The 15677-nt window shown below is 44.8% G+C and overlaps 1 protein-coding gene across 2 annotated transcripts in view; it reads left to right on the forward strand.

The window, feature by feature from the left end:
* LOC149440619 (mannan-binding lectin serine protease 2-like) overlaps positions 1-9856 on the forward strand; it is a 77324-nt gene extending 67468 nt beyond the window's left edge. For both annotated transcript variants that reach the window (XM_089658413.1, XM_089658412.1), the window contains exons 10-11: positions 497-574; positions 9060-9856. In XM_089658413.1, the coding sequence (XP_089514539.1) occupies positions 497-574; positions 9060-9826 (845 nt within the window). In that variant the 3' untranslated portion in view covers positions 9827-9856. The remainder of the gene's footprint in view (positions 1-496; positions 575-9059) is intronic.
* Positions 9857-15677: the final 5821 nt, after the last annotated feature.

Genomic DNA, 15677 nt, shown 5'->3' on the forward strand with positions numbered 1-15677 from the left:
TAAAAACCGCAGAGGAGATCAAATACCCCCCAAAAAGAAAGAAATACCCAGGACATAAATTTCATTTGGGTGTAGCGTTGCATGACAGCGCAATTATCATTTAAAGTAACGCAGCGCTGTATTGCAAAAGATGGCCTGGTCAGGAAGGGGGGTAAATCCTCTGGAGGACAAGTGGGTAAAGTACCAGTGACCACCAATGATGGGGTAAGGGGATGGTCACTGATCACCAATAACTGTGTGCTCTGGTGGAAAAGGCAAAATGCAGAAGAGGGATCAGAGAGTGGAGTGTTTTGCATGAAATAATGTTTGGAGGAATTGTGGCCCCAGGCAGGCTCAGCCTCTTGTTTGGATTTAGCTATGCGTTTGTGGTGGAGACAGAGCCCGAGGATTACATTCACTGCTGGAGATGTGGGGCTGATGGGGAACCTTGTAGCAGTGTTGTAAGTTTCCTCATATAAAATGTTAACAAATAATATTTCTTCTCTCCCCTTGTTAGTGCGGTATCAATGCGGAGCTGGAGGAGAGTGGGAGGAAATAAATACAAAGAGGAAAACGCTGCCAATATGTGAACCTGGTATGTTCAATTCAGAGACTCGCTTTATAGTGTATGAATATTTCCTGCACATATGCACCATTTACACCACAGGTGTCAAATACAAGACCCATGAGCCGAATCTGGCCCTCCAGGCCATTTCATGTGGCCCTTGCACCTCTCCTGCAGGTACCCCCTTGTCTCTGCCCCTACCTTGTCTCAGCAGTCCCCAGCAGAGAGGAGAATAGAACAAATCTTCCAAATCCTCCTCATCCCTGCACCCCCTCATCTCTGCCTCCCTTGGTCTCAGCAATCAGCAGACTCTTATAACTGACTCCACTCCTCTGGTCCTCCTCCAGACCCTGCACTTTCTGCTTTCCAGCTCTTCCCCCAAAGGGGGTGCACGGTGATGTTAGGGAAGGTGTGGGATTCTTGACATCTGATGTAATGGGGGGTGGGGAGCTCTGGAACTCTAGTCTTACAGATACAACCGATCCTTTGAGGGCAATCATAATGCTGATACAGCCTGCGATGAAATGGAGTTTGACACCCCTGCCTTACAACATGGTCACACCTGGTGGATGCCAGCTGCCAAATCCTGCACCTCTCAGTGCAGTTGGAGCACACCCTCATCTCTGCCTCCCCTGGTCTCAGCATTTAGCAGACTCTTGTAACTGACTTCACTCCTCCTCTGGTCCTCCTCCAGACCCTGCACTTTCTGCTTTCCAGCTCTGCCCCCAAAGGGTGCACAGTGATGTTAGGGAGGGTGTGGGATCTTGACATCTGATGTAATGGGGGGGGGGGTGCTCTTGACATCTAGTCTTACAGATACAACCGGCCCTTTGAGGGAAACCATAATGCTTATACGGCGCGATGAAATGAAGTTTGACACCCCTGATTTACACTGTCCACCAACCAAAGGCCTAGGAACCGCATATGACCCCTTTCTGAAGGTGCTCAGTACCCTTCTCTGAATATCTGATGCATTTAATTAGAACTTTAAATGAAGTAGTATTAATATTCTTCTGTCATGGTAGTCAGTCTCAATCTAAATGGCACAAACATGCAAAGTTAGCCCAACCTTTGTAGGCAATTTAATAAAGCCGCGAGAGGAAGTAACCTCATGTCACCAAGGGGTTTATTTACTAAAGCTGGAGAGTCCAAAATCAGACTCCCTTCTGCATAGAAACCAATCAACTTCCAGGATTCATTGCCAAAGCTTCATTGAACAAGCTGAGGTTAGAAGCTGATTGGTTTCTATGCAGAAGGGAGTCTGATTTTGTACTCTCCAGCTTTAGTAAATAAACCCCCAACTGTCCATTTGGTATAGTTCCTCCCAGGTAAGCTTCAGCTGTTGCTGTAAGGGAATGCATAGCAGTTTTCTTTTATTATTTTCTATTATGTTAGGAACTAAAATATTTTGAGGTTAATATAAAACCATAACTACAAATAAATCCTGTTTCTGTATGTGCAGCTTTAGACTCCTTTTCACATGCGTAGCTTAGACATCTTTAGTCTATGATTAACTGCTATTCTGACACAAAAAAAACCTTTTTACAGACCTCAATAGCTGAAGCTTACATTTACACACAGAACTAAGCCCCATTCTTGACCTGTTATGATGGTGCTATAAATACAGAGAGAAGGCATGTCACAATGTGGAGTGAAGAACCATGTAGGGAACACTATACTCCACAAATACAGTTGTGCTCAAAAGTTTGCATACTCTGGCAGAAATTGTGACATTTTGGCATTGATATTAAAAATATAACTGATCATGCCAAAAAATGCTCTTTTATTGAAGGATGATGATCATATGAAGCCATTTTTTATCAAACAGTTTTTTTGCTCCTTTTTAAATCATAATGATAACACAAAATCACCCAAATGGCCATGATCAAAAGTTTCCCTCCCCTGGAATGTTTGGCCTTGGTACAGACACACAAGGTGACACACACGGGTTAAAATGCCAATTAGAGGTTAATGTCCCACATCTGTGGCTTTTTAAATTGCAATTAGTGTCAGTGTATAAATAGTCAATGAGTTTGTTAGTTCTTACGTGGAAGCACTGACTAGGCTAGATACTGAGCCATGGGGATCAGAAAAGAACTGTCAAAAGTCTTGCGTAACAAGGTAATAGAAGTTTATAAAGATGAAAAAAATGTCCAAAGCCTTGAATATGCCAGTCATCACTTCCACTAAGAAGAAAATTAGGGACCTCTTGATACTAAGCCAAGTACAGGTAGACCAAGAAAGATTGCAGCCACAACTGCCAGAATTGTTCGAGATACAAAGGGAAACCCATAGGTAACCACAAGAAAAATACAGGCTGCTCTGGTAAATAAAATTAATAATTAAAATAGTCTTTAGTTCATTATGTCCATGCTCACATCAACATACGTATATGTCTCCATTGCACCTCTTCTCTTCCACCTCCACCATAAGAATACATTTTCCGCCCAATGTGCTCAATAAATCATTCACCAGACCAAAATGATCCCTTTAGTTGAAAAGAAGGTCACCATATGCTTTACATCCTCCACAGCTTTAACAAGGGTAAGCATGTCTGTGTCTGGTTCGAACTCCTCCACTCCACAGAAACCAAAAAGACTAATATAGTGTAGTATATTTATTTAAATGTGATGATACCAACCAACTGTATTTTACAAAAAGAAAGGCCACTACTCCATGCCAGCCTGGGAGCTGGAGTGCATTCCAATTAACGGATGTTCGGGACCAGAAGTCATGTGACCGGAAGTTACGCCTTAATGCCCGTTTAGCCAAGTTGACATTATCAGGAAACATGGAGCGGCAGCGTTTCCTTTTGAGAAATACAGTGGGAATCGTTAGGCACTTTTAAATGTGAGCAGTTTTATATTTGATTGGGATCATTGATTTAGAAGAGGACTAAAAATGTCCAGTGCTTATCTGTTCCTGGCCTGATTTATCATTCTAGCTTTGGAATGTGCGCACACTGGAAGAGACTCACGCTGACACACAAGTTCAGTCTATGAACACTTCTAGTTTATTATAATGAGAAAGTGAGCTTAGCTTATATATGCAAAATGATGCAAGAGTCATGTGAGAACAGCATAAGCATTATATTAGTCTTTGATTGGTCATTTCCACACGAAAACAATCTCCGTAATGGTATAGGTGTGATCTTCTTCCAGGTCTTATCTATAGAAAGAAAAACATTCCTTTTGTCTTCCAAATCACACGGTGGGAGGGGTCGGTGCGTATGAGCAAACATTTCTTAAGCAAGGATTTCTTGAAGTACCACAAAGCCCAGCAGGCAGAAAATATTCACACAACATATATATTCATGCTAAACATTTATAAATATGAAGAAAGAGATAGTATTAAAGTATAAAAAATGTGTATAAAGAAAAGTGTATATATATATATTCAATAGGAAACAAAATAGGCATTTTACCAAATCCATCACATCATGAATGTTAAATAAATATACTACCCTATATTAGAAATTTTGGTTTCTATGGTGGAGTGCTGGAGTTTGAACTGGACACAATCATTCTTACCCTTGTGAAAGCTGTGGAGGATTCAAAGCATATGGTGAACTGGGGTCCTTTTGTTCTGGTAAGTGATTTATTCACATGGGCACATTTGGTGGAAAATGTACTCTTATGGTGGAGGTGGAAGAGAAGAGGTGCACTGGGAACATATACTGTATGTTGTTATGAGCATGGACACAATGAAGTAAAGATTATTTTAATTATTATATTTTTTAAACATTTTTTTTACTACATAATTGATATGATTATTTATGTTTATGCATAGTTATATGAATTTTTGTTGGGTAGGAATAGACATTGTGGTAATTGTGGAGTATAGCGCTCCCTACTTGATTCTTTTTTCACTATATGAGGGCAATTTCACTATTGTTTACTTATAGTGAGGCAGCTTAACCCCTTGGTGCCGGCGCCTCCCGGTTTTAGAAGGCGGGGCGGGGTTTAGGGTCATGTGACCGTCATGACATGCCGTCACAGCGGTTACATGATTGGGAAAGGTCCCGATCGAAAGAGGAGATCGGGACCTTTCCGTGAGTACCGGACATGTGTGCTGGGAGTTCGCACGGCGCGCGCTCTCAGCACATGTTTTTTTTAATAGAATGCAAATGTGCGGCTGCTCGCCGTCTAGGCCCAGATGCCGGGAGGCTGCACATTTGCGTTCGACCGGCGCAAAGAGGTTAATAATAATATTACTATTTTAATTTAATGAATCACAACATGCATACTCAATTGGCGAGGAGGCACAACTCATTTCAGTTCACAATGTGAAGTACCTGTAGTGATGACTTGTGGTTTTTTTAATTTTATTCAGATTTTCAATTTTTCTTTTCACAATATAACAAAAGAAAAATAATATACAGGATCCCGATACATAGGAACCAGGTAGAAGACAAAAACAACAAATGAATAGCAGATCAACAGAATAACTAAATGGAATGTACCCTGCAAGACAAATAAGCAGAGGAAAGCTTGTCAATCACAAGTGAGACACATCATATTCATACATATATGGAAGAGAGTCAAGTTCATGACTAATGCACCATAGATAGGCTTGTCTACTCCTACTCCCACCATTACCGATCCATACCACTCCCCACCCCTTAACCAAAAAAACTTTACAAAAAACATGACACCATTTGGAGTAAAATGGCCAATATGGCCTTTTATTAACAACTTCATTTTAAATACATCAACCATTCCTTATAACGGAAACCAAAGAATTGTTGTTGGTCTTCGAAGGCACCCCCAAACGATCCAAAATGCACCTGCGGACAACCCTATACACTAGGCCTCCAGCCGCAACCAACCAGCTCGGAGACAACCATACCGTCCGCAGGGCAGCACCACCACCTTCCAGTTAAACCTTGGTTAACTGGGAATGTCCACCGGGCCCCCATACCACTGATGGGTCCCACACCATTGTTTTACCTTCCAAGATGAGAACCGCCTCCAAAGACCAACAACCGCCGGCGAACCAACATAACACCCCCTGTTTTTTTTGTTTTTTTTTTCCCGGGAGGGACCCGATACCCAACCAAACAGGGAGGGTGGGAGGGAAGCTCTGGTCCTTACTCACGACCTGCTCCACTGACGCCCCCTCCACAGAACCCCCCCACCCTAAGGTGCCACAGACTCCTCCTACACTCCACCTCTGCCAACCAGATAATCCCACAATCAACTCCCAACCCCCTGGAGCTAACCTTAACTCTTTCCATTCCCCTTCACCACTCTGGGCCTAGTCATGCATGCCCTGCGCTATTTTCATTCTTCCTTATCCGCTACGGGCATTTCTGGACTGGAGACTTTGACTCCGCCAACACCACTGTTAATAAATTGGCTCCCTAATGTTAATGCAGATGTTAGAACACATTGGACATAACCAACAATTTCAGGGAGACATACACAGGAATTTAGTAAAGATAACCATAGGCATCAGTGGGTGACCAGACATTGTCTGATGCAACCAAGGGTCTGCAATAAAAGTTGTATCAGGCAACTCTCTGTTATTAGGTGGGTGAGGGGTGGAGAAGGTGCATGGCAGATGCTATCAACAGTGCATTGTCAGTGGACAATAATAGTCAGAGAAGATTTCTAACACATCCAGTCTCTTCCTCCAACAAGTCTTGGCTGGCCTGTCATCTAATCTCTGGAGGTACTTTAATACCCCAGCAGCATAAGTAACAGTAATTACATACCACCACCTAATCTACTGTATGTTCAGGTTTTCATTAAGGATGTCTCTTTACATTGCTGCATTCATCTTTCCTTCAATTCTGACTAGTCTCCCAGTTCCTGCCGCTGAAAAATATCCCCACAGCATGATGCTGCCACCCCCATGCTTCACTGTAGGGATGGTATTAACCAGGTGGTGAGAGGTGCCTGGTTTCCTCCAGACAAGACTGTCAGGGAGCGAGGAGCCAGACACACAAGGAGGTGCAATTAAAGGTAGGTTTATTATACAAAAACAAGACAGAGTCTATGCAAGTCCAACAGCAACAGCGGATGACTTGGTAGAACAGTAGCCAGGAAGGATGGTCGCCAGAGCCAGGGTCAGAAGCCAGGAAGGATGATCGCCAGAGCCGGGGTCAGAAGCCAGGAAGGATGATCGCCAGAGCCGGGTTTAGAAGCCAGGAAGGATAGTCGCCAGAGCCGAGGTCAGAAGCCAGGAAGGAGTCTTGCCAAAGCTGAGTCGGTATCCAGGAGAGCAATGAGAAACTAAACAGGAGCTTGCTGCTGTGCAACAGACAGGACACGAATGCAATGGACAGCTACAAACAGCAGACTTATATGTGATAAGCCGCCACCTTCTGGGGGACGAGCCGCAGAGGGCTGAAAGCATAAAGGATCCCACAATGCTTTGCAGACACCTAAAATGGATGCCAGCACATGGAGCAGCACAAGCCCTGAGGAAAGGTAGGACCTTGACATTGACGCTTTGCATTCGGGCCAAAGAGTTCAATGTTTGTTTCATCAGACCAGAGAGCTTTGTTTCTCATGGTCTGAGAGTCCCACAGGTGCCTTTTGGCAAACTCCAGCCGGACTGCCATTTGCTTTTACTGAGGAGTGGTTTCCGTCTGGCCACTCTACCATACAGACCTGATTGGTGGAGTGCTGCAGAGATGGTTGTTCTTCTGGAAGGTTCTCTTCTCTCCACAGAAAAACGCTGAAGCTCTTTCAGAGTGATCATCGGATGCTTGGTTATCTCCCTGGCTAAGGCCCTTCCCTCTCGATAGCTCATTTTGGCCAGGCAGCCCATTCTAGAAAGATTCCTGGTGGTTCCAAACCTCTTCCATTTATGGATGATGGAGTCCACTGTGCTCATTGGGACCTTCAACGCTGCACAAATTTTTCTGTACCCTTTCCCAGATTTGTGCCTTGATACAATCCTTGGACTTCATGGCTTGGTTTGTGCTCTGACATGCACTATTAACTGTGGGAGCTTATATAGACAGGTTTATGCCTTTCCTAATCATGTCCAATCAACTGAATTTCCCACAGGTGGAAACATCTCAAGGATGATCAGTAGGAACAGGTTGCACCACAGCTCAATTTTGAGTGTCGTAGCAAAGGCTGTGAATACTAATGTACATGTGGGTTTTTTTAAATACATTTTTTTATTTTTAAGAAATTTCAAAGATTTCAAAACAAACTTCTTTCACGTTGTCATTACGGGGTATTGTTTGTACAATGTTGAGGAAAAAAATGCATTTAATCCATTTTGGAATTAGGCTGTAGCATAAAATGTGTCAAAATTAAGTGCTGTGAATACTTTCTGGATGCACTGTACTAAGACATTTTGGACAATTTCATGCTCTTAACTTTGTGGGAAGAGTTTGGGGATGGCCCCTTCCTGTTCCAACATGACTGACCACCAGTGCACAAAGCAAGGTCCATAAAGACATGGAGGAGGGAGTTTGGGGTGGAGGAACTTGAGTGGCTTGAACAGAGTCCTGACCTCAACCCTATAGAACACCTTTGGGATGAATTAAAGCGGAGACTGTGAGCCAGGCCTCCTCCCCCGACATCAGTGCCTGACCTCACAAATGTGCTTCTGGAAGAATGGTCAAACATCCCCATAGACACCCTCCTAAACCTTGTGGACGACCTTCCCAGAAGAGCTGAAGCTGTTATAGCTGCAAAGGGCGGGGCCAACTCAATATTGAACCCTACGGACTAAGACTGGGATGCAATTAAAGTTCATGTGCGTGTAAATGTAGGCGTCACACAACTTTTGGCAATATAATGTGTGTATGAATGAGAGTTAAAGTGTTACTAAACCCAGGACCCTGCATTCACTGTATCTGGTCTTCCACAGTACACAGAACATGGAAATGTAATTATTTTTGTAAATATAAACTGCTAAAAACCTTTTCTCATCAGCAATATATAGCAGTCTTGTGACTTCTATCAGTGTCCGTCCAAGCACTGGGTAATCTTTTAGAAGGAGTTTTCATTCTCCTATGACTGTCCTAAGAGGCTCTAAACCCCTGGCACTCTGTCTGGGCAGTGCTGATTGGCCTTGTGCCGATCACATGCACCCTTCAAAGACAAAAAAAAACCCCTCTAACAATACACACCAAACAGAGTATGTGCAGACTTGCCACTACTGCTATAACTATGACAGATGGTTTGGGAACAGCAGAAAAAGGGGAGGATCAGAGAAGACAAGATCAAACAGCCTTTTACACAATGCAGAGGATTAACCCCTTAGGTTCCACAGTATGTATAACAAGCATGCTTTACTGCATATACAGACTGATTTTGCTGTAATTAACTGCATAAATTGTTGATGTTACTGTATAGAAGTACCTATAATAAATAAATAAACAAACAACTTTCCCATAGAAAGAGCTAATACTGTGTGTAATCACCTACGCATGCATGCCGCAATAATTTTTTTGGTATAAAAAAAATTGAACACTGTGCTAAACAAACTAAAGATCACTGGTGTGTGAGTACTCCATGTGTTTCTAGCAGTTCTGCTTTCCTTTCAGATTGTGGAAAAAGAGTCACACAAGCCGTACAACGTATAATCGGAGGTTCATTGGCCAAAATGGGACAGTTCCCATGGCAAGTATTCATTAAAGCCAATGGTATGGGAGGAGGCGGAGCCCTGCTCTATGATAGGTGGATTATAACTGCTGCCCATGTTGTACAAGACACTCACCTTCCCGAACTTACTATGAAAATGGGATTCATCAGTAAGAATGACACAAACTTCTACAAGGCTGTGCCAGAAGCCATCTATATTCACCCCAGTTACAAAAACGATGACACGTTCAACCACGACATTGCTCTGATTAAACTCAAAAACAAAGCGCCGATTAATGAAAACATCCTCGGTATCTGCCTTCCAACCAAAGAGGACCGATATCGGATCAGCGAAGCCGAAAATGATCAGTACAAGGGGCAAGTATCTGGCTGGGGAGTCACCGAAAGGAATCACGATTCAAGACATCTCCGCTTTGTCCAGGTGGACGTAATCAACCATGGGAAATGTAGGCAAGTCTATAATGAAAAGCCAATCAAAGCCAAGGTCACCGAAAACATGATCTGTGCCGGTAAAGAAGAAGGGGGAAAGGATTCTTGCCAGGGTGACAGTGGAGGCGCATTGGTTTTCTTTGATAATGTAAGCAAAAATTGGTTCATTGGTGGGATTGTGTCTTGGGGGGCGAATTGTGGGGCTAAAGGTGAATATGGAGTCTATACAAAGGTAAGCAACTACCTTGATTGGATACAAAATACTGTTCAGAACAAATAAAGATTATTCATAATAAACTATTTAAAAATGTGTTTTTGTTGTCTACACAATTTACTTATTGTCATAGTGGGTTCAGTCAGTGGTCCCAAAAGCGTAAAGAAAGGGGTCTCCAAATTTTCTAAACGAAGGGCCAGTTTACTATCCTTCAAACTTTAGGGGGCCAGACTGTGGCCAGCGGCAGTGTAAAATGTATTGGCATCAGTGGGTGTAAACATTGCCACATTTGGTATTGGGGGAGGAATAGTGCCCCATCATTGGTGTCATTGGGAGGTATAGAGCCCCATCATTGGCATCAGTGAGTGAAATAGTGCCCCATAATTGGTATAAGTAGGAGGAATAGTGCCCCATCATTGATATCAATAGGAGGAATAGTGCCCCATCATTTGTGTCAATAGGAGGAATAGTGCCCCATCATTGGTGTCAATAGGAGGAATAGTGCCCCATCATTGGTGTCAATAGGAGGAATAGTGACCCATCAATGGTATCAGTGGGAGGAATAGTGCCCCATAATCGGTATCAGTGGGAGAAATAGTGCCCCATAATTGGTATCATTGGGAGGAATAGTGCCCCATCATTGGTATCAATCAGAGGAATAGTGCCCCATCATTGGTGTCAATAGGAGGAATAGTGACCCATCATTGGTATCAGTGGGAGGAATAGTGCCCCATCATTGGTATCAATAGGAGGAATAGTGCCCCATCATTGGTGTCAATAGGAGGAATAGTGCCCCATAATCGGTATCATTGGAAGGATTTGTGCCCCATTATAGATGTCAGTGGGAGGAATAGTGCCCCATCAATGGTATCATTGGTAGGAATAGTGCCCCATTATTGCTGTCAGTGGGAGGAATAGTGCCCCATCATTAGTATCATTGGGAGGAATAGTGCCCCATCATTGGTATCAGTGGAAGGAATAGTGCCCCATCATTGGTATCATTGGGAGGAATAGTGCCCCATCATTGGTATCATTGGTAGGAATAGTGCCCCATTATTGATGTCAGTGGGAGGAATATTGCCTATCATTGGTATCAGTGGGAGGAATAGTTTCCCATCATTGGTATCGTTGGTAGGAATAGTGCCCCATTATTTATGTCACTGGGAGGAATATTGCCTATTATTGGTATCAGTGGGAGGAATAGTGCCCCATCATTAGTATCAGTGGGAGGAATAGTGCCCCATTATTGATGTCAGTGGGAGGAATATTGCCTATCATTGGTATCAGTGGGAGGAATAGTGCCCCATCATTGGTATCGTTGGTAGGAATAGTGCCCCATTATTGATGTCAGTGGGAGGAATAGTGCCCCATTATTGATGTCAGTGGGAGGAATATTGCTTATCATTGGTATCAGTGGGAGGAATAGTGCCCCATCATTGGTATCATTGGGAGGAATAGTGCTCCATAATTGGTGCCATTTGCAGGAATAGTGCCCCATTATTGGTGTCAGTAGGAGAAATGGTGCCCCATTGTTGGTGTCTGTTGGCAGAATAGTGTGAGAGGACTAGTGCCCCAAGGGCTAGATAAAGGCAAGCAAAGGGCTGCATCTGGCCCCATGGACAGTGTTTGAAGACCACTGGTGTAATGTATTGCAGGTTATCAGTCCTTAGATGTGGTGACTTCATCAACGCTCTTTTTTTTTCAGCTACTCCCCTTTAATGTATTCATTCAGGATCAGTGTCATCTTCCTAGGACAGGAAGTGTCTTAGTAAGAAGAGTTGAAATTGAAGTGTCACCCCTATGGCTAAGAGGCCCAGATACAACTTTTTTCCATTAAAGGTCAGGGGTATAATTCAAAAAGTATCCAATGTGTTTCGGGAGTCCAAGTGCCCCCTTCATCAAGGCTTGACTGGCAATAAAGTGAACAGACCAGAAGTGAACTGGACCTACAATGGTGTTTTTTCCAGTGTGAATTAAAAGCAAAGGCCTGATCAGCAGCTTGTTTGGCCTCCACACTTAGACCCCCCCAAAATGCGTTGGCTACTTCTTGAATTATACCCCTGACTTTTAATGGAATACAGTTGTATCTGGACCTCTTAGCAGTGGTGTGGTGCAATTTTAATTCTCATTACATTACGCTACAAGCCAAGAAGACTGTGGAGATCCTCTGGGGTGTGGAAGCCGCCTGCCCGGGAACCGGATCATTTACACCAACATTAACATCTTAAGATAACAATACCAGTGGGGTGTACCTGCGGATCCAGCGCTGTCTTTCCACTTTCCTCAGGAAGTGTTTTAGGACTACAGAACACCCTCCCTTCATAAAATGGTGGCAGGTGTTCTGCAGTTCACAAAGGTGAACTGGGCAGGAATAAAACACTGTATAGAATGCAAGACAGCAAAAGATTTCTGCCAGGATCAACAGACATTTTTTGCACATATCAACCAGATATAACAAAATAAATAGTATATGTAACAGACAAATACATGAATAACTGACGGTTATGGTTATGGCTGACATACTTGTTAGGAAAAAGTATTGTAAATAGGGGCAGACTGACCATTTGGAAACTCGGGCACTGCCTGAGGGCCCAGGGTCAGTAGGGGGCCCCATGAGATGCCCCTGGTACCTTTTTCATAGGCTTTTTGAGTTTGGGCAAGGACACAGGGGCCCCATGATCCCCTATTGCCCGGGGGCCCCATGAGTTGTCAGTCCGCCCCTGAGTGTAAACATATGCTTCTATCACATTAGTGTTATTATTTACTGCCCACTCTCTAAAAAGCGATCCCCAGTGGATCATTTTTCAGAGATTGGTGAAAGAACATTAGGAGGTGTTCAGGAGGTGACATTGGAGCCTCTAGATTTCTTTTTCTTTTTCACTTACATCGGGCAGTTTGCCGGATGGTGTCACCTGCATGTTTCCTTACAATGGCCACAGCAATATGTACTGCTCTGAACAGCAACATTTCTGCTTGTAGGCGGGCAGTCGAGGGGGAGGGAAGACCAACTGACCGTTTTTACTGCCCCCTGACTGGTCATGTAAGGGAGCCTCAAACAATAACTTCACTTTTGTTGGGAAAAAAAACCCAATTTCAGCACTATTTCAGGTGCAATTTCTGAAGAATTTATTGCTGTTTGTGAAGATTGTCAATGATTTTTTTGCAATTTACAGTGCGATTTCCATTATATTCTATGTATGTGAAATCGCATCAAAACTGCAGAGAAAGTAATGCAAGAACTATTTTAGAAATCACTCACCTTTGTTGCCAGCGGTTTAGACATTAATGGCGGTGTGTTGAGTTATTTTGAGGGGACAGCAACTTTCCATGTTATACAAGCTGTACACTGACTACGTCACATTGTAGCAAACTGTCATTTCTTCAGTGTTGTCACATGAAAAGATATAATATATTTACAAAAATGTGAGGGGTGGACTCACTTCTGTGAGATACTGTATAATGGGGGCACAGTTCCTCAAATAGAATACCAAACAGGAAAATATCTAGAATGGAAGGTAGCTATAGGCAAAGAAATTAGGATAGATAGCATGCCTGTCACCTGAGGCCAAAAGTTACAGCATACAGGACAGCACCATATGTACCAAGACTGCTGGAGGTTGGTGCAGACAGTTTATATTGGATAGCTGAACCATTTTTGCAGGGGGTCAATGTTAGATATACTTGTGAACAGGGGCGGACTGACAACTCATGGGGCTCCCGGGAAATAGGGGATCATGGGGCCCCTGTGTCCTTGCCCAAACTCAAAAAAGCCTATGAAAAAGGTACCAGGGGCATATCATGGGGCCCCCTACTGACCCCGGGCCCTCGGGCAGTGCCCGAATTTCCAAATGGTCAGTCCGCCCCTGCTTGTGAATAACGTACAGTTGGAAGAACTTACTTTTACCAGACACAGGCAGGGGCGGACTGACCATTTGGAAACTCGGGCACTGCCCAAGGGCCCGGGGTCATTAGGGGACCCCATGAGATGCCCCTGGTACCTGTCATAGGCTTTTTTGGGTATCGTTTGAGCATGGGCGAGGACACAGGGGCCTAGGGGCGGACTGACAACTCATGGGGCCCCCAGGCAATAGGGGAACATGGGGCCCCTGTGTCATTGCCCAAACTCAAAAAAGCCTATGAAAAAGGTACCAGGGGCATCTCATGGGGCCCCCTACTGACCCCGGGCCCTCGGGCAGTGCCCAAGTTTCCAAATGGTCAGTCCGCCCCTGCAGGGGCCCCATGATCCCCTATTGCCCGGGGGCCCCATGAGTTGTCAGTCCGCCCCTGGACACAGGTATTGACAAGTGGGAACTGCAAACATCCTCCCAATCCTCAAAGTCAAAATTGGCATTAGAGTTTGTCACCTGTCTTTACTCACCTGTGGAGATTTGATAAATTTGGTACGAAACAATTGAGAGTACAAGGTGGATATCAGCCACTTATGGCCCTAAGCTTTCTTAACCTCAATGAAGAGGCAACTGGGATATTCAAATATCTAAGGCTTGGCGTTGAGTAAGGGTGTACACACTTATGCAACCGTATTATTTTAGTTTTTTATTTTTACTTCGCTCCACCTAAAAGATTTCAGTTTGTTGTTCTCCTATGGAGGTCTCGTCTGGTCCCATTCACCCAGACCAAACGGTCGTAGAGGTGGTGAGGTCGGCATGCTCTTGTCACCGCTGAGCACCTTCCAGGTCCTCCCAAACCCCCCCTCTCTATCCTTCTTCTCATTTGAGGCCCACTGCATTTGGCTCTTCTCTCCCACCCCTCTGAGGATTGCAGTAATCTATCAGCCTCCTAGACCCGTATCCCGCTTCCTCGACAACTTTTCCGCCTGGCTACCCTTCTTCCTCTCCTCTGAGCTACCCACCATCATCCTTGGTGACTTCAATATCCCTATCAACGTCAACAACCCGGCTACATAACAACTCCTCCACTTAACTTCTTCTTTTGCACTCACACAGTGCACACAGTCCTCCACCCACACCGACGGGAACACCCTGGACCTCGCTTTCTCTCATCTCTGCACCCTCCACAAGCTCACAAACACCCCTTTCCCTCTCTCTGACCACAACCTCCTCCCCGTCCTATAACGCCTCCCCCCCAAACATCAACCATCACCAGCCGTAACCTCCGCAACCTGAACCCGGCCCCTCTCCACTCTGCAGCTGACAGTCTGTACGACAGTATCCTTCCACTGTCATGCCCTGACCTGGCCAATACTGCGTATAACGACTTACTGTCGGCTGCCTTATACTCCTTAGCAACCCTAACCACACGCAACATTAGACCCCGACCGCTTTAACCCTGGCAGAACGACCACACTAAAAATCTTAAACAACGCAGCCGCGCGTTGGAGCGATTATGGCGCAAAACCAGATCCCCTCAAGTGTTCTCCCTCTACAAATCTGCCTTCCTCACCTACACCTCCTCCCTCCACGCAGCCAAACAAGCCTACTTTGTAACCCTCATCAACACCCTCTCCACCTGTCCTCGCCGGCTCTTCTCCACTTTCAACTCCCTACTCTCTCCCCCCACCCCCACCCAGTACCTCATTCACCGCCCACGAGATTGACAATCACTTCCAAAACAAGATCAACCCAATCCGTAAGGACATCGCCAATGCTCAGTCTACCTCCCCACCTAGCCTCCCTCCCACTATAACCCCATCAACTCTCCCCTCCTCTGACCTCGCAACCGCCCCCCCCCACCACAACTAACATCCCGCACACTATAACCTCCCCAACACTCTGCTCCTGCAGCCTTGCTACCACTGAGGAGGTCACTAAGGTTTTCTCAGAAGCCCGCCTCACCACTTGCCCCCTTGACCCTGTCCCCACACAACTTCTCCGGTCACCCTCCTCCTCCATCCTACACTCCCTCACCCACATCTTCAATCTCTCCCTCTCTACTGGCG

Source organism: Staurois parvus, unplaced genomic scaffold, assembly GCF_062004578.1.
Source record: "Staurois parvus isolate SC_StPar_1 unplaced genomic scaffold, SC_StPar_1.0 ptg001066l, whole genome shotgun sequence".
Classification (NCBI taxonomy): Eukaryota; Metazoa; Chordata; class Amphibia; order Anura; family Ranidae; genus Staurois; species Staurois parvus.